The 23546-nt window shown below is 39.2% G+C and overlaps 1 protein-coding gene across 1 annotated transcript in view; it reads right to left on the minus strand.

Annotated features, from left to right (window-relative positions):
• The window catches only part of LOC126416782 (lysosomal-trafficking regulator), a 603504-nt gene that overhangs the window by 182202 nt on the left and 397756 nt on the right, over positions 1-23546 (minus strand). Inside the window, exons 37-38 of the mRNA XM_050084644.1 lie at positions 21054-21221; positions 2064-2171 (exon numbers count right to left, since the gene is read on the minus strand). Coding sequence (XP_049940601.1) covers positions 2064-2171; positions 21054-21221 — 276 coding nt within the window. The remainder of the gene's footprint in view (positions 1-2063; positions 2172-21053; positions 21222-23546) is intronic.

Genomic DNA, 23546 nt, shown 5'->3' on the forward strand with positions numbered 1-23546 from the left:
AATGTTTGAATACAGTATATGCTTCAAAACCCTACTGCAAACCGACGTCAATGATATAGGTCTGTAGTTCGATGGATTACCCCTACTACCCTTCTTAAACACTGGTGTGACCTGCGCAATTTTCCAATCTGTAGGTATAGATCTATCGGTGAATGATTGGTTGTATACGATTGCTAAGTAGGGAGCTATTGTATCAGCGTAATCTGAGAGGAACCTAATCAGTATACAATCTGGACCTGAAGACTTGCCTGTATCAAGCGATTTGAGTTGCTTCGCAACCCCTAAGGTATCTACTTCTAAGAAACTCATGCTAGCAGCTGTTCGTGTTTCTAATTCTGAAATATTACATTCGTCTTCCCTGGTGAAGGAATTTCGGAAAACTGCGTTCAATAACTCTGCTTTAGCGGCATAGCCGGTAACAGTACCATCGGCACTGCGCAGCAAAGGTATTGACTGTGTCTTGCCGCTTGTGTACTTTACATACGACCAGAATTTCTTCGGATTTTCTACCAAATTTCAAGACAATGTTTCATTGTGGAACCTATTAAAGGCATCTCGCATTGAAGTCCATGCCAAATTTCGCGCGTCTGTAAATTTTAGCCAATCTTCGGGATTTCGTGTTCTTCTGAACTTCGCATGCTTTTTCCGTTGCCTCTGCAACAGCGTTCGGACCTGTTTTGTGTACCATGGGGGATCAGTTCCATCTCTTACCAGTTTATGAGGTATGAATCTCTCAATTGCTGTTGTTACTATATCTTTGAATTTGAGCCACATCTCGTCTACATTTGCATAGTCAGTTCGGAAGGAATGGAGATTGTCTCTTAGGAAGGCTTTTAGTGACGCTTTATCCGCTTTTTTAAATAAAATTATTTTGCGTTTGTTTCTGGTGGATTTGGAAGAAAAGGTATTGAGCCTAGCTGCAACGACCTTGTGATCACTAATCCCTGTATCAGTCATGATGCTCTCTATCAGCTCTGGATTGTTTGTGGCTAAGAGGTCAAGTGTGTTTTCGCAACCATTTACAATTCGCGTGGGTTCGTGGACTAACTGCTCGAAATAATTTTCGGAGAAAGCATTTAGGACAATCTAGGAAGATGTTTTCTGCCTACCAATGGTTTGAACAAGTATTTTTGCCAACATATCGAGGGAAGGTTGAAGTCCCCACCAACTATAACCGTATCAGTGGGGTATTTATTTGTTACGAGACTCAAATTTTCTCTGAACTGTTCAGCAACTATATCATCGGAGTCTGGGGGTCGGTAGAAGTAGCCAATGATTAACTTAGTTCAGCTGTAATCATCCTATCTGATCACTGCCATCCATTCATGCCCATTGTGCATTCTGCCAGACTTGGGCACTTCCAGCAGGACAATGTGACACCCCATACATCCAGAATTGCTACAGAGTGCCTCCAGAAACACTCTTCTGAGTTTAAACACTTCTGCTGGTCACCAAACACCCCAGACATTAACATTATTGAGCATACCTGAGAAGCCTTGCAACGTGCTGTTCAGGAGAGATCTCCTCCCCTCACACTCTTACGGATTTATGGACAGCCCTGCAATATTCATAGTGTCAATTCCCTCCATCACTACTTCAGACATTAGTCGACTCAATGCCACATCATGTTCTTGCACTTGCGGCACTTCTGCGTGCTTGTGGGGGCCCTATATGTTGTTAGGCAGATGTACCAGTTTCTTTAGCTCTTCAGTGTATTATGAGAATGATAATTTTTTGGGTAATGTACTTCTGTCTGACATTAATATCAAAATATGATTTCAATACGTCATTTTTGTGTGGAAATGGCTTAACCACTCAAGGAACAACTGCTACGGGAAATGTCAGAGGGGTTAAAATAAATATTTACACCTTATACAAAAGGAAAGGAACCACTGTAATGGAATTCCATCTCTCAAGCTGTATATCATGATTCATTATAACAGGTCAAGCCCTCTCCATCAGTTTACTGTAGAACAAATTTTATCCTAGTACATATTTTTTCCCTTTGGAGGGTGAATATTATCTGTATGAATCAACATGGATAACACAAGTAATAACCATACCTTTTTCTATTGATCGGACAGATGCAGGAGCCTGTTGAAAAATATGTCCAAGTTGATGATGCATTCCTTGACTTCTGGAAGGTGTTTGTGGTTGTTCCGCACTTCTGCCTGCTGAACAAAGTATGACTTAGAATACTGGAAGAACTTTGTAAGTCAAGTTATGAAGTCACAAACACCAAAAAATTGAACCAAAATACAGGTAGAGGTGCAGAGATTCACTATTTAGAAAATGACTTGCAGTTGATCCTCTAGCAGAAGCAGAGGGAGATAGAAGAAGAAGAAGAAGAAGAAGAAGAAGAAGATCCAGAGGGGCAAGGTGGAAAAGAGGAACAATGGAAGGGTAATACACTGAAAATCATAAGCCCCAAAGGAGTTTAATGAATCAAGAATGCTATACAGAAAAAAATTCTTCCAATTTGTATGGGAATGGAATCCAGCACTTAAATTACTAATTGAATTTTAAACAACAGGAAAGGAAAATAGCTCCTAGGAAATGCTTTAAAGATGGAAAAAATAATAGGCACTGTATGGACAGATTCATCATACAGGAAGGCCAAAAATACTTTCAATGAATTTAAAAATAAAGATATCAATATAATGACTGGAAAAACTGCTAAGCACAGAAATGTGTACAGATTGGTAAAAACAGCACATCAAGTGCCACTACGAAGTGTGAATGTGACAAGAAGAAGAACTGGGTAGTGATTAGGAACACATCAAGGATTCAGCATTAAAAGTAACAAGCTGATGGCGCTTTGAGAGACTTGTGTTCAAACAAGGCAGTAAGCACAGTTACCTGACTTTTGGAATTTCTAACATCGTTGAGCAAAACAGCTGTCACACAATTATTCCAGACAATCTGTAGAGTCTACAAGACCAGCCACAGTCCTTCAGACTTTAAGATGAATGTTGATGTATGTCTGAATGCAATGTAAATACAGGAATCCCTATGTTAAATAGAGGCCTACACCAATGAACAAAAACACTCCGACCACATGCTTAATAGCAAGTTAGCCCACAAATGCCATACTTGGCAGCAATTTTATGTCATAAGGATTCGATAAGTACTTGATAAATTTCTGGAGGCGTATGGAACTATATGTCTACAGACAGCTCATGCTGTAATGCTCTTTTCCATTGGACTTCTTCTCATGAGCAGGTTCAATCAGTTTCGAGGAAAGAGAGCCACTTTGTAGATCAGTATATATTGTGATCTCAATATTGATGTATTTTTGTGGATGACATGTATCGAATACAGTTCACTTTGTATTTATTAATATGAATACAATTTTGTATGTAATCTTTGCTTGGTGCCAAGAGCAATAGTTGAGTAGAGGGTTGGGGTTTATCTCTTCTGGGTTACTTAAAATCATCTCTAATTAAGACACTCAAATGAGGGGCCAGAACCAACAACCAACTAGAGCTACTAAGCCACACACCAAATACTGCTCTGCAAGTCTTAAAACTACACACATTATTACTTGGAAATGTGACCCTGGTCAACTTCGTATATGGTGAAGCATAACCTCATATGGAGACCAACAACTAAATGCAGGAAGTGGGACACTTTAACTGGTGTAAAATATGCCAAGCATTAGCTCCAGTGCAGTTCAGACCCGTCTTCAAGCTTCTAAACAGGAACCGCAAATAACAACCACTGAATAATATTATAACAGATATCATTTCCAGTTAGATACCGCAGTTACTGCCTCTATCTGCCCCACTTAACTTCAGAAACCAGAGACCCCAGATAAAACTAATATGGAAACCCTCTGAAGCACAAACAATTAGTCAGTTTAGTGGTAAAATGATAAATATAAGCACCAATGTGTAGTGACATATTAGAAAAACTTGGTGGGTTGTTGTTGTTATCGTCGTCGTCTTCAGTCCTGAGACTGGTTTGATGCAGCTCTCCATGCTACTCTACCCTGTGCAAGCTTCTTCATCTCCCAGTACGTACTGCAGCCTACATCCTTCTGAATCTGCTTAGTGTATTCATCTCTTGGTCTCCCTTTATGATTTTTACCCTCCATGCTGCCCTCCAATACTAAATTGGTGATCCCTTGATGCCTCAGAACATGTCCTACCAACCAATCCCTTCTTCTAGTCAAGTTGTGCCTCAAACTCCTCTTCTCCCCAATCCTATTCAATACCTCCTCATTAGTTATGTGATCTACCCATCAAATCTTCAGCATTCTTCTGTAACACCACATTTCAAAAGCTTCTATTCTCTTCTTGTCCAAACTATTTATCGTCCATGTTTCACTTCCATACATGGCTACACTCCATACAAATACTGTCAGAAACGACTTCCTGACACTTAAATCTATACTCGATGTTAACAAATTCCTCTTCTTCAGAAACACTTTCCTTGCCATTGCCAGTCTACATTTACTTCCTCTCTACTTCGACCATCATCAGTTATTTTGCTCCCCAAATAGCAAAACTCATTTCCTAATCTAATTCCCTCAGCATCACCCGACTTAATTCAAGTACATTCCATTATCCTTGTTTTGCTTTTGTTGATGTTCATCTTATATCCTCCCTTCAAGACACTGTACATTCCGTTCAACTGCTCTTCCAAGTCCTTTGCTGTCTCTGACAGAATTACAATGTCATCGGCGAACCTTAAAGTTTTTATTTCTTCTTCATGGATTGTAATACCTACTCTGAATTTTTCTTTTGTTTCCTTTACTGCTTGCTCAATATACAGATTGAATAACATCGGGGATAGGCTGCAACCCTGTCTCACTCCCTTCCCAACCACTGCTTCCTTTCATGTCCCTTGACTCTTATAACTGCCATCTGGTTTCTGTACAAATTGTAAATAGCCGTTCGTTCCCTGTATTTTACCCCTGCCACCTTCAGAATTTGAAAGAGAGTATTCCAGTCAACATTGTCAAAAGCTTTCTCCAAGTCTACAAATGCTAGAAATGTAGGTTTGCCTTTTCTTAATCTAGCTTCTAAGATAAGTCATAGGGTCAGTATTGCCTCACGTGTTCCCATATTTCTACGGAATCCAAACTGATCTTCCCCGAGGTCGGCTTCTACCAGTTTTTCCATTCGTCTGTAAAGAATTCGCGTTAGTATTTTGCAGCTGTGACTTATTAAACTGATAGTTCGGTAATCTTCACATCTGTCAACACCAGCTTTCTTTGGGATTGGAATTATTATATTCTTCTTGAAGTCTGAGGGTATTTCACCTGTCCCATACATTTTGCTTGGTGGACTAAGCTCCTTCAATTCCAGATGCACTGCAATATAACCACAAGCAGTGTCACCCTATTACTGTATAGTGATGATGATGAAGTCCCATACTCCGTAACAGAGCGGGATACCCGCACCGCCGTACTAGCCAAGGTCGTAGTGGAGGTGGTTTGCCATTGCCTTCCTCCGACCATAATGGGTATGAATGATGATGATGATGAAGATGACACAACAACACCCAGTCATCTTGAGGCAGGTGAAAATCCCGGACCCCACCGGGAATTGAACCTGGGACCCCGTGCTCGGGAAGTGAGAGCGCTACCGCGAGACCACGAGCTGCAAACTATTACTGTATAGTAACACACAATTTACAAGGTGACAATTGCTGAACTATAAGGAAAAAAATATAAATTAGTTACAAACTATGGTGTGCACACACTTCATTCAACATGTAAACATGACTACAGATATTTGGATTTAGGTTATAACATGTTCGATATGCCCGCCATCATTGGTAATGATGTGATGCAGACAAACAGTGAAATTCGACACGGACTGCTGAAGTGTCGGAACATCGATGCAGTCGATGACCTCCTGAATGCCTGTTTTCTGCTCAGCAAGGGTTTTGGGGTTTTTGTTGTACATCTTGTCTTTAATGTTGCCTCACAAAAAGGAGTCGCACATGTTTAGATCTGGAGAAGATGGTGGGCAATAAAGGCCCATGCCAGTGGCCTCTGGGTACCCCAGAGCCAGAATGAGCTCCCGTAAGTGCTCCTCCAGGACATCAAACATTCTCTTGCTTCAATGGGGCCGAGCTCGTCTTCCATGAACCATATCTTGCAAAATCAGAGTCACTATGGATAATGGAGATGAAATCATCTTTCAGAACCTTCACATACCATTCAGTAGTCACCGTGCCATCAAGGAACATCGCAACGATTATTCTGTGACTGGACGTTGAACACCACACAGTCACCCATTGAGGGTGAAGAGACTTCTCGATCATGAAATGCGGGTTCTCAGTCCCCCAAATACACCAATTTTGCTTACTGACAAACCTATCCAAATGAACATGGGCTTCATCGTTAAACCAAACCATGCATGTGCATACTAATTCCCATCATGCCCCACAGCCAACCATGCAGTTTGAATGCCATATTGCAAACCGTTCAGAAGTTATGATGAATTTATTTCATGCAGTTCAATAACTGTCACCCAGTAAGTAAACACTTGTAACCAAAGGAAAGTCCCTTCAACAGATACGCTTATAAGTGAACTGAAACTGCTCTTCCTCATGAATATTATTAACACCGACAGACTTGTACAAGGTAAAATGACAATCACATATTATTTACTAACACACAATTTAAGAAAACACTTGCAACGAAAGGCAAGTCTCTTAAATATCGACAACTTGCACACAATAAAATGACAATCACATATCACCAACATAGCAAACTTAATAGGTGCCAGGGTAATCAATGCAACACTTAAAATCACATAAACATTTAAAGACAATTAGAGCAACATCAACCACAGCTTACCAAGAATTAAATGATTTCTTCCTCTCAAGAAAATGTACACAAGCATAACAACATATCACCGAAAGGGGTAAATTCTTAGTCCCTATCCATCTTCTGTTGCAAACACTGATGGCCGGAAGCTCATTGAAGTAATTAATGATCTCCAACTATGCAGTTCTTCAAAGGACATTGACAAAAAAACAAAAAATATATATATAAAAGAAAACCCCTCGTAGCAACTCTCAAAGACAACGTGTCGGTGGCCCACCACACACACTGAGGCGAAGTCTCCATTTTACTCCCTGCCCACTCGCCCCGTGCATTCCTTTGGCTAAAGCTAGAGGACATTGCCCGCTTACCCAGTATGCAACAGTCTGAAGTGGTGGCCCACCACACACACTGACGCGAAGTCTCAATTTTACTACCTGCCCACTCGCCCCGTGGCCACTGTCATTCCTTTGGCTAAAACTAGAGGACATTGCCTGCTTACCCAGTATGCAACAGTCTGAAGTGGTGGTTAGATTAGATTAATATCGACAACTTGTACACAATAAAATGACAATCACATATCACCAACATAACAAACTTAATAGGTGCCAGGCTAATCAGTGCCACACTTAAAATCACATAAACCTTTAAAGACAATTGGAGCAACATCAACGACGGCTTACCAAAAGACCCCATGTGGGTCTGTTAAATTAACACTGTAGCCCACATAGCCAAAGGTGAAAGAAAAACTTGGAATACGGTATATGTAAAAGCTACAGATAGTTCAATGGAGATAACTGAACTTTCTCCAATGCCTCTCAAGAGAACCAAGAACAATTAGCAGATTAATAGATCCTTAACATTAAAAGTGAAATTATATATCTGAAGCTTCATTTAGTTCATCCTACTGATACCTTTGGCTTGCACAGAAGGTGCAGCAGTGTACAGTTAATACTAAGCTGCAGATGAACTCCACTCAGTCACAATGCTTATTCACCTCGTGCAAAATTTTCAAAAAATGAATGTATAAATAGTTGGAGTCAAATTCTTTCAGAATATGATTAAAAGCTTAAATAATGGCATATTATAGATGCACCCCATGTACAAATTAAAAAAAAAAATAAATGAATAAATAAATAATCAGAATCAAATTCTTCCAGAACATGATTAAAAGCTTAGACAACAGCATATTATAGGTGCACGTTACATGTAATTGCGCTATTAAAAAATTCAGGATCTGATTGATAATTATTAACAACGTACACATACAGTTGTTTTCACTTACACAAAGAGTACACCTCATATTTATGATTCTTCTAATTTGAAAGCAACATGCCTGCACAATGAGCTATGTTCTCCAGCCAATATTAAAACATAATTAAATAGGAGATCGTGTTGTTGTGTAGTAATTGTCTTCTATATCTCACAGAAGAAAGGATTCAGTAACTTGACAGTGCAAGTTTCACTTACATAACTATTTGTATTTAATAAAACTTTGATAAACTTTCACTTATGACACAATTTCAGTTTGCATACACTGCTTACAAGCAAGACTGATTATTTAGCTTTACATACACATATAGGTTTTTATCACTCAGAAGCATTATCAGATGCACTAATCACAGTAAGAACATTTCTTTACCAACTGCTTCATCAAATTAATCTTTGTTAACAACTGTAATACACAAACTTTGAGCTGTTCCCCATCTATTTTTTTTAATGTTATACTGAGTAGAACAGTTAATATCATTTATGCCCTGTCATCTTCCCACAGAAAGTCTCTAACAGGACATATCCATAAACTAACCTGAATAAGAAGTAAATCCTTTCATTTACTTAATAACCTTCTGTTTGGGTATATTGCATTTTCCAAAGAAATGAGCTAAAACACACATTTCTATCAGTATTTTGTGCCATTTCATAGGAGCAAGATTAGTTTACATTCATTTTTCAACAATGTAAATTTCACTGTGTTCCTTCACAATGCTTGTTCAACAATTAAACGTTTTGGTCTGGAACAGCAATGGAAGGTCCTATGCTCTATATATTATTTAACATGGTTTTTGTTTATTATTTGGAAAATATTCTGGGTATACTCTCAGGAACTTGGGAGGACATATCAAATCTTGTTCCTTTTGGGTATCAGGTCTTTCTCTGGCTGCTCCCAAGATAAAACATCAAAATAAAACTACATCTCTCTTGAGTAGTTCCAAACATTTCTGTACCATTCACAATACTTCCACCCCCTCAAAGACAAATTCCAGAGAAAAGTACAAATGGGATTAAACGATACACAAACAATAAAATGACTTCAACCAATTTTTAAAAAATTTTCCTACAAAATATGCCAGTATAGAAATTATAAAGTGGAACTAGTTGCAAAACCTTAACTTAATGATCAGTCAAGTTAAAGATTTGCAGTCACTGATCATGACAGAGGATCTACTTGTCTGGTTTGATCAACACCAGTCCTATAGAGAATTTTATCTTCACTCTCTCATCACAATGGAAATACATTTGAGTTAATTAGTAGGTTAAGGGTCTAATTTGGAAAGTACCACAGGAATTAATGACATTTAGCTCCTAGTGGGCATTGATTTACTTCAATGGGGAGGTTGAAAATTTGTGCTGGGCCAGAATTCTTTACTGCACTCCATTGTAATAATTTTAGAATTTCTGCATTTGTTGACCAACATCTCTAACCAACTGCCTGAAACCTAGCCTCCCACACTGAAGATACTAACAACTCCCATCACAGATTTCCATCATCCCTCCCCACCCCCTTTTACCTCCTGAATCCTTACATGTCACTTATGATGCCACCTCCCTACACACGAACATTCTAATGCCCCCCCCCCCCCCCCCCGCCCCCCCATTGAACACTGCCTCTACCAACGTCTTACAGACTCCAAATCCACACCCACAATATCCTAACCTGCAGTGACTTTTCCTTTGAAGGGAAGGTACGTAAACAAATCCTCAGCACTGCCATGGGCACCCACGAGCACTTCCTAAACTAACCTGTTTAAGGGTCATCTAGAGGAAAGATTGTTGTTGTTGTTGTAGTCTTCAATGTAAAGACAGTTTGAATATTGAATTTTTGAATTTGAATTTATTCATCTTTGAACATTTTACGTGTTATGGGTGCAATTATTTATATATAAATCTAAGATAAATAAAGTATATAAAAATTTCATGAGTTTTTGCATCAGTGACACAATGCAAAAATTATGTCTGTAAGAACATTTTAACCAGTATTTTGTTACAACTTAGTATGACAGTAGTCAGAACTTTATGTCACTTAAATCTGATTCCTCATACTCTTTAATGGAGCAGTATGCTTCCTTGTTAAACCACTCTGCTAGAACATTCTCAAATGTATTACAGGGTAAGAGAAAAGGCAGCTTTTGGGTTTCTATTAAAAAATCTGGGGCCTAGATATTCATGGCTGTTGTGAACCTTAGCTAGCCTACTGTAGGGTGTAACAATTGATTGTACAATTTTTATGTCGTGATCATGTACAGACATCTTAGGCTAAAATTATTTACATTCTCTTTAACACTGAGAAAGCAATTATACATGTAGTGGCTTGGTGCTGTCATAATATTAAGTTCTGTGAAATGATCTTCATGAGAGCCTCTTGGAGTCAGTGCTGCTGTACATCTGATAGACTTTTCTTGGCACTTGGATACAGTTTTTCAGCTGGGGCAATTACCTCATAGTAGAATTCCATAGGTACAGTGGGAGTGGAAAAATGTAAAATAATCATATACTAGTAGAGTTTGACTTACATTATACCTCAGTTTGAACAGCAGATAACTCACTAGAGAAAGTTTTGAGCATAATTTTTCTGTATGAACTGCCCAGCTAAGTTTCTGATCTATATGGAAACCTAATAGTTTGTGCTGTAGCCACGAGAAAGATCGCGGGAGGCGCACATCGGCACGGTGCGTCACGGACAGTAGTTGCCGCAAGTAGAGTCCCGTCCACTAGAGGGCACGCGAGAATTCGGCTCCGACCTCTGCCGGCGGAACAACAAAAACAACTCAGGCAGCACGGGCCGTGCCCAGTCAATTCACATCAGGCATGCCTAGGAGACAGTTCCCGGTATACGCTATGTGAAGTGCGACGGAAAACGTGAACAGTGTTACTACAGTTTGATTATTTTTTATTTTAACTGGAGGCACTTAAATTGAACACAATGTCTTCAGTTTTAATGTTATTACTTTGTAAATAATTTGCCTGGAAGCAATTAACACTTTGGCCCATAGCTACATTTAATTATATCACAGCTCCTCTGGACCACCAACTTGTGTGATTAGAGTTGTATCATCTGCACGCAGCCCTGCCTGACACGACAAAAACGAGGTTCACTCATTTACATAGACAATGAACAGGAATGGACCAAGCACCGAGCTCTGTGGAACACCTATTCTAACAGGTAATGAGTCTGCTCTTTGGTTGTTTATAGTTACCATCTGCCTTCTGTTGCTTAGATAAAACTCAATAAGATGAGGAGCATCCTCTCCAGCTCCATAGTATTGGAGCTTTCTTACACGTATACTATGGAAGACAGTGTCAAAAGCCTATCTCAAATCTGGAAGAGTTGCACAGGTTGTTTTCTTAACCTCAAAACAATCATATGTTATTGTGGTGCAGATCCCCACCCAACTCTATCCTGTACAAGCCTCTTCATCTTTGAACAACTACTGCAGCCTACATCTTTCTGAATCTGCTTACTGTATTCACTCTTGGCCTCTCTCTACAATTTTTACCCCCTACATTTCCCTCCAATACTAAAATTGGCAATACCTTTATGTCTCAGAATGTGTCCTATCAAATGGTTCTTTTTTTGGTCCACTTGTGCTACACGTTCCCAATTCTATTCAGTATCTCCTCATTAGTCACATTATCGACTCATCTAATCTTCAGCATTCTTCTGTAGCACCACATTTTGAAAATTTCTGTTCTCTTTTTATCTAAACTGTTTATCATCCATGTTTCACTTTCATACAAGTCTACACTCCAGACAAACACCTTCATAAAAGACTTCCTAACACTTAATTCTATATTCAATGTTGACAAATTTCTCTTCTTCAGAATCAGTTTTCTTGCCGTTGTCAGCCTGCATTTTATAGCCACTCTACTTCGGCCATCATCTGTTATTTTGCTGCCCACATAGCAACACTCATCTACTACTTTAAGCATCTTGTTTCCTAATCTGATTCCCTTTGGCTCACCTGATTTAATTTGACTACACTCCATTATCCTTGTTTTGCTTTTGTTGATGTACATTTTATATCTTCTTTTCAAAACAATCCATTCTGTTCAACTGCTCTTCCAGGGCCTTTGCTATATCTGACAGAATAACAACATCACTGGCAGACCTTGAAGTTTTTATTTCTTCTCTCTGATTTTTAATTCCTACTCCAAATTTTTCTTTAGTCTCCTTTACTGCTTGTTCAATGTGCAGATCGAATAACATAGAGAATGGGCTACAGCCCTGTCTCACTCCCTTCTAAACAATTGCTTCCCTTTCATGCCCCCTCAACTCTTATTACTGCCATCTGGTTTCTGTACAATTTGTAAATAGGCTCTCTCTCCCGTATTTTATCCTGTAACAATATTATGAAAAGGAAAGTTGCCACTCACCATATAGCAGAGATGGTGAGTCAAAGATAGGCACAACAAAAGGACTGTCACAAATAAAGCTTTCGGCCATTAAGACCTTCGTCAACAACATACATAGACACACATGTACAATCACCCACACACACGCAAATGCAACTCACACACACGACTGAAGTCTCAGGTAACTATATGGTGAGTGGCAACTTTACTTTTCAAAACATTGTTACATTCAATCCTGGATTTTCCATTGTTTGATTGTATTTTATCCTGCTACCTCCACAATTTCAAAGCAAGTATTCCAGGCTCATACATCTTGCACACCAGAGATATCATAGTGAGGCACAATTATATCTAAGCTGACACAAAATTGAAAGCTCTACTATCAATTTTTTAGGTACCTCAATTGTTTTTTCACTGATCTCGGTGCCTGTCAATCTTTTGAGCTGGTGCAATAAAGACATATGTACTTCCACTCCCCCACTATTGTGTTAATTAAAAGTTATAACATGCAGAAGTCACAAGTTTTCATTCTCCTACTGAGCTATGTGCTGATATCACATCCGACGCAATGAGAACTTGCATTTTTAAATGGATCTTTTTGGAGAAGAAGTCAACATGAAGAGAGAATAGCCAATGCAACCATGCTGGCATTTTTGTACATCGTTGGGGAGATGAGGGAAAAAAATCAAGCGACACACCAAAACTCAAAGGAATTATTCTTCAAGTAATGTTCCAAAACTGCCACATTTCTTAACCTGCACACAACATACTTGCATGCTTTTCTGGACTTACAATTTCTAGTGTGGATAAACATGCTTTCAGCCTTCCCTTCTTTGCTTATGACTCGTTTACCATCTAAGCTTTTGATATTCATACAGCTGATTCTCTTTTCCCCAAAGGCCTCTTTAATTTTCCTGTAGGCAGTACCTATCTTTCACCTAGTAAAATGTGCTCCTAAATCCTTATATTTGAGCTCTAGCCATTCCTGCTTAGAAATTTTGCACTTCCAGTCAATCTCATCTTTTAGATGTTTGTGTTCCCTTATGCCTGCTTCATTTGCTACATTTCTAAATTTTCTCCTTTCATCAGTTACATTCCATATCTCTCGTGTTATCCAAGGATCCCTACGAGGCCTTGTATTTTTACCTGTATTGATTCCCTGATGCCTTCACTATTTCATCTCTTAAAGCTACTATCCTCTTGGGAACTGTTTTACCTTGAGTATTGTTTGTTTGAGGAATAAGGGACTGATGACCCTGTAGTTTGGTCCCTTTATACCCCAAAGCAACTAACCAATCTTAAAGCTATCCATCTGTCTTTTACTATATTCCTTTCCCGTGTTCCAGTCAACTGTTGCCTGATGCTATCTCTGAAGCTCTCAACAACCACTGGTCGTTTCAACTTATCCAGGTGCCATTTCCTTAAAATCCAACCTTTTTTCAATTTCTTCCGTTTTAATCTACAGTTCATAACCAATAAATTTTGGTCAGAGTCCACACCTGTCACTGGATATGTCTTACAATTTAAAATCTGGTTCCTAAATCTCTGTCTAACCATTATATAATTAATCTGAAACTTTCCAATGTCTCCAGGTCCCTTTCATGTATACAACCTTCATTTATGATTGTTAAACCAAGTGTTAGCAATGGTTAAATTATGCTCTGCGCAAAACTCTACCAGGCAGCTTAATCTTTCATTCCTTTTCTCCAGTCCATAAACACCTTCTATTTTTCCTTCTCGTCCTTTTCCTACTATCAAGTTCCAGTCCCATCTCCTTTAACTATCTGAATAATATCTTTTTCCTCATCATACATTTCTTCAATCTTTTCATGATCTGTGGAGCTAGTTAGAAAGTAAACCTGTCCTACTGTGGTAGGCGTGGGCTACAATAATGTGTTCATTATGCTTTTCGTAGTAGCTTATGTGCATTTCTATTTTCTTTTTCATTATTAAATCCACTCCTGCATTTTCACTTTATATTTATAGCCCAATATTCATCTTAACAGAAGTCCTGTTCCTCCTGCCACTGAATTTCACTAATCCCCACTATATCTACCTTCAGCTTATCCATTTTCCTTTTTAAATTTTCTAGCCTACCTGCCCAACTAAGGAATCTAATATTCCACACTTCTGACGAAACATTCACCTGTGTAGCCCCTGCCCGGAGATCCGAATGGGGGACTACTTTACCTCTGGAAAAATTAAGGCTGTAGTTTACACTTGATTTCACCCATTCACAGTACTAACACAGCAAGGCCATTTTGGTTGATGTTACAAGACCAGATCGGTCAATCATCCAGATTGTTGCTCCTGCAACTACTGAAGAGGCTGCTGTCCGTCTTCAGGAATCACATGTTTGTCTGGCCTCTCAACGGATAACCCTCCATTGTGGTTGTACCTATGGTACGACTATCTGTATCACTGACACACACAAGCCAACCCACCAACAGCAAGGTCAATGGTTCTTGGCATCCCTAAACTCCCAACCCCTAGTCTGGTTCAGGTTCATTGATATCTTCATGATCTGGACTCTGGGCCAAGACACACTGTCCACATTACATCACAACCTCAACACCTTCTCTCCCATTCACTTCGCCTGGTCCTCCTCTACTCAACATGCCACCTCCCTTGATGCTGACCCTCATGTACACATCAAACCCACTAACCACTAACAGTGCCTACATGCTGATAGCAGCCATCCTTTCCAAACCAAAAAATCACTCACACACAGCCTAGCCACCTGTGGCCAACACATCTACAATGACAAAAACGCCCTTGCCCAGTATGCTGAAGGCCTCATGAAGGTCTTCACAGAAAGGCAATATCTCCCAAACCTAGAACACAAACTGATTTCCTGTGTCATAGACCCCCAATCCTCTCACCACTCCCAAGTATCAGCTACAAAGAGGGTTCCCTCTCGTCACACAATACCATACTTGTCTAGAACTAATGAAACATATCCTTCACCAGGGCTTTGATTATCTTTCACCCCCGCACTGAAACGAGGGATATCCTACCCAAGACCCTTCCCACTCCTCCTATAACAGTGTGCTGTTGCCCACCCAACCTCCACAAAATCCTAGTCCATCCCTATGCTCTCCCAGTTTCGAGCTGTGTTTACTCCATTACGAAACTGATTGCCAACAATTAGTCACAATTTTAAAACAACAGTAACATTCAAAAGTACCATACTAGAAGGAGAAATGACTTACACTATCCTTCATTCAGACTTAGTTGGTCACTAAAAAGAGTAAGGTACTGAACCATAAAAATCTTTTACCACCTACCCAGAGATGTAGAGTTGAATAGCTATTAAAATTAACTCGAAACACAAATTGGAGTCATCTGCTTGACAACTACTCCTTCTTAGCAGAAGAATTCTGAATGTTAACAGTATTTTGTGTGTGTGTGTGTGTGTGCGTGAGAGAAAGAGAAAGAGAGAGAGAGAGAGAGAGAGAGAGAGAGAGAGAGAGAGAGAGAGAGAGAGAGAGAGAGAGTGAGTGAGTGAGTGAGAGAGATCAATATTAGTGAAAAATCACAATGATGATCCATACAACACACACATATCTGAACTAAAGAAGATAATTTCACCTCCATAAGTCCCATAGATAACCGAAGTAAATGCGAGAACTGTCACACAACCAGCTTTGCAGTAATGTATCCAAGTTGCTGGCTGGAACAAAAACAGAAAGATTATCACAGCAATGTTAGGGATCAGCAAAGTTAAGGAACTGTTACTGTGTATGTATGAAGAAATAGAGGGGAGGGGGGGGGGGGGGGGGGGCGGCGGATGGTTCAGAGCTGTTTAACAATGAGGTCATCAGTACATAGGATCTGTTCAATGGCAGTTTGATAAAGGTATCAGAAAGTCAATTCTACCATTATGTTTGACATCTGAAGCAAGACTAGGAATTAACACGCATTCCAATAACTTTTCTATAAAGAAAAAGAGTCTGACAAGGTGAAATCATAAAAGATGTCTGAAATCCTCAAGAAATAGGTTATGTTATTGAGGCATAAGAGTAATATACAATGTGTACAAGAACCAAGAGGTGCAATTACACCAAGAGGGAATCGAACACATTAAAAAATTTGTAAATGCAGTAGGCAGATTTTATCTTTGTCTGTCATACCTGTACATCAAAGAAACAATGAAGGAAATAAGAGATAGGTTCAGATATGGTGTTAAAGCATAAGGGAGCAATTGACAGGAATGGGGGAAATAAATACAGTAGAAGAAGAATGGGTAGCTTTGAGGGATGAAGTAGTGAAGGCAGCAGAGGATCAAGTAGGTAAAAAGACGAGGGCTAGTAGAAATCCTTGGGTAACAGAAGAAATATTGAATTTAATTGATGAAAGGAGAAAATATAAAAATGCAGTAAGTGATACAGGCAAAAAGGAATACAAACGTCTCAAAAATGAGATCGACAGAAAGTGCAAAATGGCTAAGCAGGGATGGCTAGAGGACAAATGTAAGGATGTAGAGGCCTATCTCACTAGGGATAAGATAGATACCGCCTACAGGAAAATTAAAGAGACCTTTGGAGATAAGAGAACGACTTGTATGAATATCAAGAGTTCAGATGGAAACCCAGTTCTAAGCAAAGAAGGGAAAGCAGAAAGGTGGAAGGAGTATATAGAGGGTCTATACAAGGGCGATGTACTTGAGGACAATATTATGGAAATGGAAGAGGATGTAGATGAAGATGAAATGGGAGATATGATACTGCGTGAAGAGTTTGACAGAGCACTGAAAGACCTGAGTCGAAACAAGGCCCCCGGAGTAGACAATATTCCATTGGAACTACTGACGGCCGTGGGAGAGCCAGTCCTGACAAAACTCTACCATCTGGTGAGCAAGATGTATGAAACAGGCGAAATACCCTCAGACTTCAAGAAGAATATAATAATTCCAATCCCAAAGAAAGCAGGTGTTGACAGATGTGAAAATTACCGAACTATCAGCTTAATAAGTCACAGCTGCAAAATACTAACACGAATTCTTTACAGACGAATGGAAAAACTAGTAGAAGCCAACCTCGGGGAAGATCAGTTTGGATTCCGTAGAAACACTGGAACACGTGAAGCAATACTGACCTTACGACTTATCTTAGAAGAAAGATTAAGGAAAGGCAAACCTACGTTTCTAGCATTTGTAGACTTAGAGAAAGCTTTTGACAATGTTGACTGGAATACTCTCTTTCAAATTCTAAAGGTGGCAGGGGTAAAATACAGGGAGCTAAAGGCTATTTACAATTTGTACAGAAACCAGATGGCAGTTATAAGGGTCGAGGGACATGAAAGGGAAGCAGTGGTTGGGAAGGGAGTAAGACAGGGTTGTAGCCTCTCCCCGATGTTGTTCAATGTGTATATTGAGCAAGCAGTAAAGGAAACAAAAGAAAAATTCGGAGTAGGTATTAAAATTCATGGAGAAGAAATAAAAACTTTGAGGTTCGCCGATGACATTGTAATTCTGTCAGAGACAGCAAAGGACTTGGAAGAGCAGTTGAATGGAATGGACAGTGTCTTGAAAGGAGGATATAAGATGAACATCAACAAAAGCAAAACAAGGGTAATGGAATGTAGTCTAATTAAGTCGGGTGATGCTGAGGGAATTAGATTAGGAAATGAGGCACTTAAAGTAGTAAAGGAGTTTTGCTATTTGGGGAGCAAAATAACTGATGATGGTCGAAGTAGAGAGGATATAAAATGTAGGCTGGCAATGGCAAGGAAAGCGTTTCTGAAGAAGAGAAATTTGTTAACATCCAGTATTGATTTAAGTGTCAGGAAGTCATTTCTGAAAGTATTCGTATGGAGTGTAGCCATGTATGGATGTGAAACATGGACGATAAATAGTTTGGACAAGAAGAGAATAGAAGCTTTTGAAATGTGGTGCTACAGAAGAATGCTGAAGATTAGATGGGTAGATCACATAACTAATGAGGAAGTATTGAATAGGATTGGGGAGAAGAGAAGTTTGTGGCACAACTTGACCAGAAGAAGGGATCGGTTGGTAGGACATGTTCTGAGGCATCAAGGGATCACCAATTTAGTATTGGAGGGCAGCGTGGAGGGTAAAAATCGTAAAGGGAGACCAAGAGATGAATACACTAAGCAGATTCAGAAGGATGTAGGTTGCAGTAGGTACTGGGAGATGAAAAAGCTTGCACAGGATAGAGTAGCATGGAGAGCTGCATCAAACCAGTCTCAGGACTGAAGACCACAACAACAACAACAACATGGTGTTAAAATTCTGAGTGAAGGGGTATCAACGATAAGGTGTACTGATGACACTGCTGTCATCTGTCAAAGTGGGGAAGAGTTATAGGACCTGTTGAATGAAATGGAGAGTTCACTGAATAAAGAATATAAATGAAAGCAAATCAAAGAAAGACAGAAGTTCTGAGGAGAAAAGATGAAATTATAAGAAACTAGACAAAAAAATTAGGAACCATGTAGTACGCTGGAGTGAAGAAATACTGCTGTCTTTAATTCTGAGATGGATTAAGTAAGGAAGACATAAAATCGACTAGCACAGGCAAAGAGAACATTCCTCACTACAAAAATCTATTATTATGCAACACAGAATTGAGGAGGAAAGCAGAAAGTGAGATGGAAAAGGATGAATAGTTGAGTAAATCAATAAATGTTATTTTATCCTTGCTGGATCTTGAGAATTCAGTAGCCGTTAATGACTGTTAGTGAATACTGTGACGAGGCACAAATACTTTTAAAGTGTTTTTATTTCAAAGCCATAATATTTTTGGGCATTTGTGCCAATCTCCAGATGGATAATGTTTCCAATTATATAAATGTTCTATCAGCAGCATGTTGTCAGCTTCAGTACTGTACAACCATATTTGAATATTTGTATACACTCACAACTGTTCCAGTGGAAAACTGTTTCACCTTATATCTACATAAAAGTTGGCATATTAGCCTGTTTTAATCACCGAAACAACATAACGGTGGTACTAAATGTTCAAACATTCTTGTGCAGCGTTCCAGTTGACAACATGCTACTGATGAAAACAGTCATTAGCTGTAAATGTTTGCCATCTAACGATTGGCATGATGCCTGGAACCTGTTATGGCTCTGAAATGAAAGTACTGTAAAAGTATTTGAGGTCAGCTGTGTTATTCACCTGAATCAATAAGATCCACTGACAAAAAAATATTGAATGAAAAAATTAATGAAGTAGCAAAAAATTGTGGGTGGTTGTTAACTGAGCTTAACTCCCTGAACGTGTCATTAATACCACTTATGAAGACCCTCTTTAGTAACAGCTGTTTCCTAAATTAGCACACACAGTTAGTTTACAACAGATTATTCTCCGTAAATACAAATCCCCCAACCCTTTCTGTATTCCTTTGTGATGGGATCTACAGAACATTATAACCAAATGAGTTAGTGTGTGTGTGTGTGTGTGTGTGTGTGTGTGTGTGTGTGTGTGTGTGTGTGTGTGTGTGTGTGGTTTTTTAAGCTGAATACAATATGGCACAGTATAGTGAGTCAGAAAGCTCTGAAGGGTAGCATGAGTATTTTTAAATAATCGTTTGTATTCAAAAGCTACCTGATTAATTGTGTTTATATACTACAAGCTGTTCCAAACAATATAGGGAACTTAGAACAATACATATTGCATTTTTACTTTAACTTTCTTTGCATAATTTGATTTTTTTTATATCAACAGCTGATAGGAAAGCCTTTTTGGGAATAAGTCAGAACTGAATTCTTGGATTACTGTGAGTATAATAAATGAAATATAACAAAGGAGGTGGCTTACAAAACACTCGTTCGACCTATACTTGAGTATTGCTCATCAGTGTGGGATCCGTACCAGATCGGTCTGACGGAGGAGATAGAGAAGATCCAAAGAAGAGCGGCGCGTTTCGTCACAGGGTTATTTGGTAACCATGATAGCGTTACGGAGATGTTTAATAAACTCAAGTGGCAGACTCTGCAAGAGAGGCGCTCTGCATCGCGGTGTAGCTTGCTCGCCAGGTTTCGAGAGGGTGCGTTTCTGGATGAGGTATCGAATATATTGCTTCCCCCTACTTATACCTCCCGAGGAGATCACGAATGTAAAATTAGAGAGATTAGAGCGCGCACGGAGGCTTTCACACAGTCGTTCTTCCTGCGAACCATACGTGACTGGAACAGGAAAGGGAGGTAATGACAGTGGCACGTAAAGTGCCCTCCGCCACACACCGTTGGGTGGCTTGCGGAGTATAAATGTAGATGTAGATGTAGATGATTTTTGAGTAAAAATTACAGCTCTTTTCTAATGCTGCTTTAAGTTTTGGGGTTTTTCCCTCTTATTCAAACAACGAAGCCCTCAACAAGGCAATGTGGGAAGTCCTGGGTGGAATACAAGCAGTGGCAGAGGGAAAGATAAGCACTCTGCACAACCACGCCGCAGTGCCGCAACAACTCGGCTGCTCTGAGGATGGACACTGCCTGAAAATCTGGCAATGACTTTAGCCTTTCCTGTGGGTCTGTCTACAGTTCGATATCTTTACTATTTCAATTCTTTAACCTACTAAACATTTATTTCCTGAAGGCAGCTTCTACATAACAAGTGTGAAGATGAATTAATGAGTTATTGATGGTATTTAAGATCTGAGAGACAAAACATACCTGTAGAACAGATAATCTCCACAGCACGAGAAATGACATTACGAAATCTATCTCCAAGATCACTGCGGCCAATTTCTTTTGTTAGTGACACTGAGAAAACACTGTTGTTGCTGCTGCTGCTGCTTGATGTCGAGATGGCGTCATTCTCCTTGTAGCCGTTAGCAAGGCCTTCAGTGAAAAGAAAACAAAGAAGAGTGAAATAAGTGAAACAGGTATATAAATCATTCATATTGTTACTCCAAATAAAACACAATATGCCCATGATGCAACACACTGGTTGTCTCTGCTATCACAATTACACCTTAAAATTTAACAATTATTCCTCTACATTTGTCTCTTCTCTTGTACAAATTCCAGCATATGTGTTTACGAACAACACACTTATTAAGACTCTTAAATTATGCTCAAAAAATTATCACTACTGTATGTTCAGACTATATTTACTCTAAACAATTAAAGCAATAAGATTGTTTTACTAAAAGTGTTGCTGCAATGTTTGTCACACAACAGTTCATCAATTTACTTGATAAAATTGTTCTTATCTTCCTCAATTGCATGAGAGCAGATTTACATAGACATTGTAACTGGATTTGCAGTATCCTATTCATTTCACTATAGAGGTTTTACAGTATACCAGTGATGAATTGCAGGGATGGAATGTTCTCTAATCAATTTCAAAAAGAAAACTGGTCACATACTAAAAGTTATTGACAACATACTGTTGAAGTTATTCACTAAGGCATTCTGGGAAGTCAGTCTGTGGCCTTTTCTTACTGAAAGCACAGATCCTCTTAATTCATTCAGTTTTTGGTGCATGAAGTTTCACAGCAAACTGCAACTTTGATTGAAACAGTGTGTATCTAACATGCTGTTGTGACTAAAGTATAGCAGGAAGTTACAAACAAACTAAAAACTTTTAGCCACCTTGTAATCTAAAAGTTATATGGATGAAGTCAAAGTGTTATCTATCATCCAGTGCTGAAAGTTGTGCTTGTTTATGATGGTAACACTGGTGGAAAAAAAAATTACAGCTGTACAGAAAATAAATTAATCAGCTGGCTAATGAAACGCTTAGTGACTTTTCCCTTTTCTTACTCAGTTCCTTAATGTGCAAAAGCATCTCAAAAAGTTGTTGACCACTGTTCATTCACCTCAACTACAAACACAGTGAGCAGTAGCATGTTTCCTCAAGGAACATTTCAGAGACTCCCAATCAACTGTCTCACTGTGCAATCTGTGTGAGCACTTTAATACTCAGAAGCCAGGCTATGAGCTTCAACTTTAATTTTGACCCAGCATATTACAGGTATGGTCTTCTGCAGCACAAGGTAGGACTCAGAAATCTTGTCAGTTTGTAGTAATCTGAGTGAGCTCTTTGACACTGAAAACTCATTTGCAGTGAATGACTGTACCATTCTCATAGCGGAACACTGGTCACACAAAACATGAAATTCTTTCAATCATGAACAATAAATTGTAGTATTAGTTTTGTATTTTTGACTCAGATAAATAAATAAATAAATAAATAAATAAATAAATAAATACAAACTCTCAGGGGAGAAAACTACAACAGTCAATTTTAAATTTCAAACAGGAGCACATCCATTCATTCCAGACATATCATTGTTGGATATAGTGTATTAACCAAGTCATAATTACAAATGGAACACACTTTGTATCACATCCATGGTCATCATTCTTGAAATGTCCGCCCCCGGTAGCTGAATGGTCAGTGTGACAGATTGTTAATCCTCTGGGCCCGGGTTCGATTCCCAGCTGGGTCGGGGAATTTCCTCCACCCAGGGACTGGGTGCTGTACTATCCTCACATAATCATCCTATCATCCTCATCAACTGCAGGTCGCCGAAGTGGCGTCAAATTGAAAGACCAGCACCCGGTGAATGGTCTGCCCGACGGGGGGCCCTAGCCATACGAGTAAATAAAATAAAATTCTTGAAATTGTCAGCACCACAAACATCAAATGTCACAGGGATATACATGTTATGACATCAATCTGTTACTACATCTGCCTCAACTTATCAATCCCCTGCCTCGACTTATCAATCCTCTTGGCGGTTTAACTTTTCATGTTGTAGCATGTCATTAATCATTTTATTAATATACTTATTTGAGAAAGGAAGATTTGACTCTGAGGCTGTTAGAGATGAAGCACGTCTCTCCAAGGCAAGAGCGAAGCTGCTTGGAGGAATTGCCATATCAGCAGATGCCACAGAGTGTGACCAAACTGAGAGTTGCCCCATCTTGCAGAAATGCTGTGTACATACACACTCGGTTGCTTGTACAGATATCCTGAAATCACCGAACAATATACGTATGCGAACTTACTAAATTAACTAATAAAAATTAATTGACCAGTGGTACTTTCAACATTGTGCAACACATCACTTTCCTGAACTGGTATTTTACACCACAGGTGTGCTAATTATTATTGCTTCAACTTAGAATAAGTGATCAATTTCCCTGCATGTATAA

Source organism: Schistocerca serialis, chromosome 8 (assembly GCF_023864345.2).
Source record: "Schistocerca serialis cubense isolate TAMUIC-IGC-003099 chromosome 8, iqSchSeri2.2, whole genome shotgun sequence".
NCBI lineage: Eukaryota > Metazoa > Arthropoda > Insecta > Orthoptera > Acrididae > Schistocerca > Schistocerca serialis.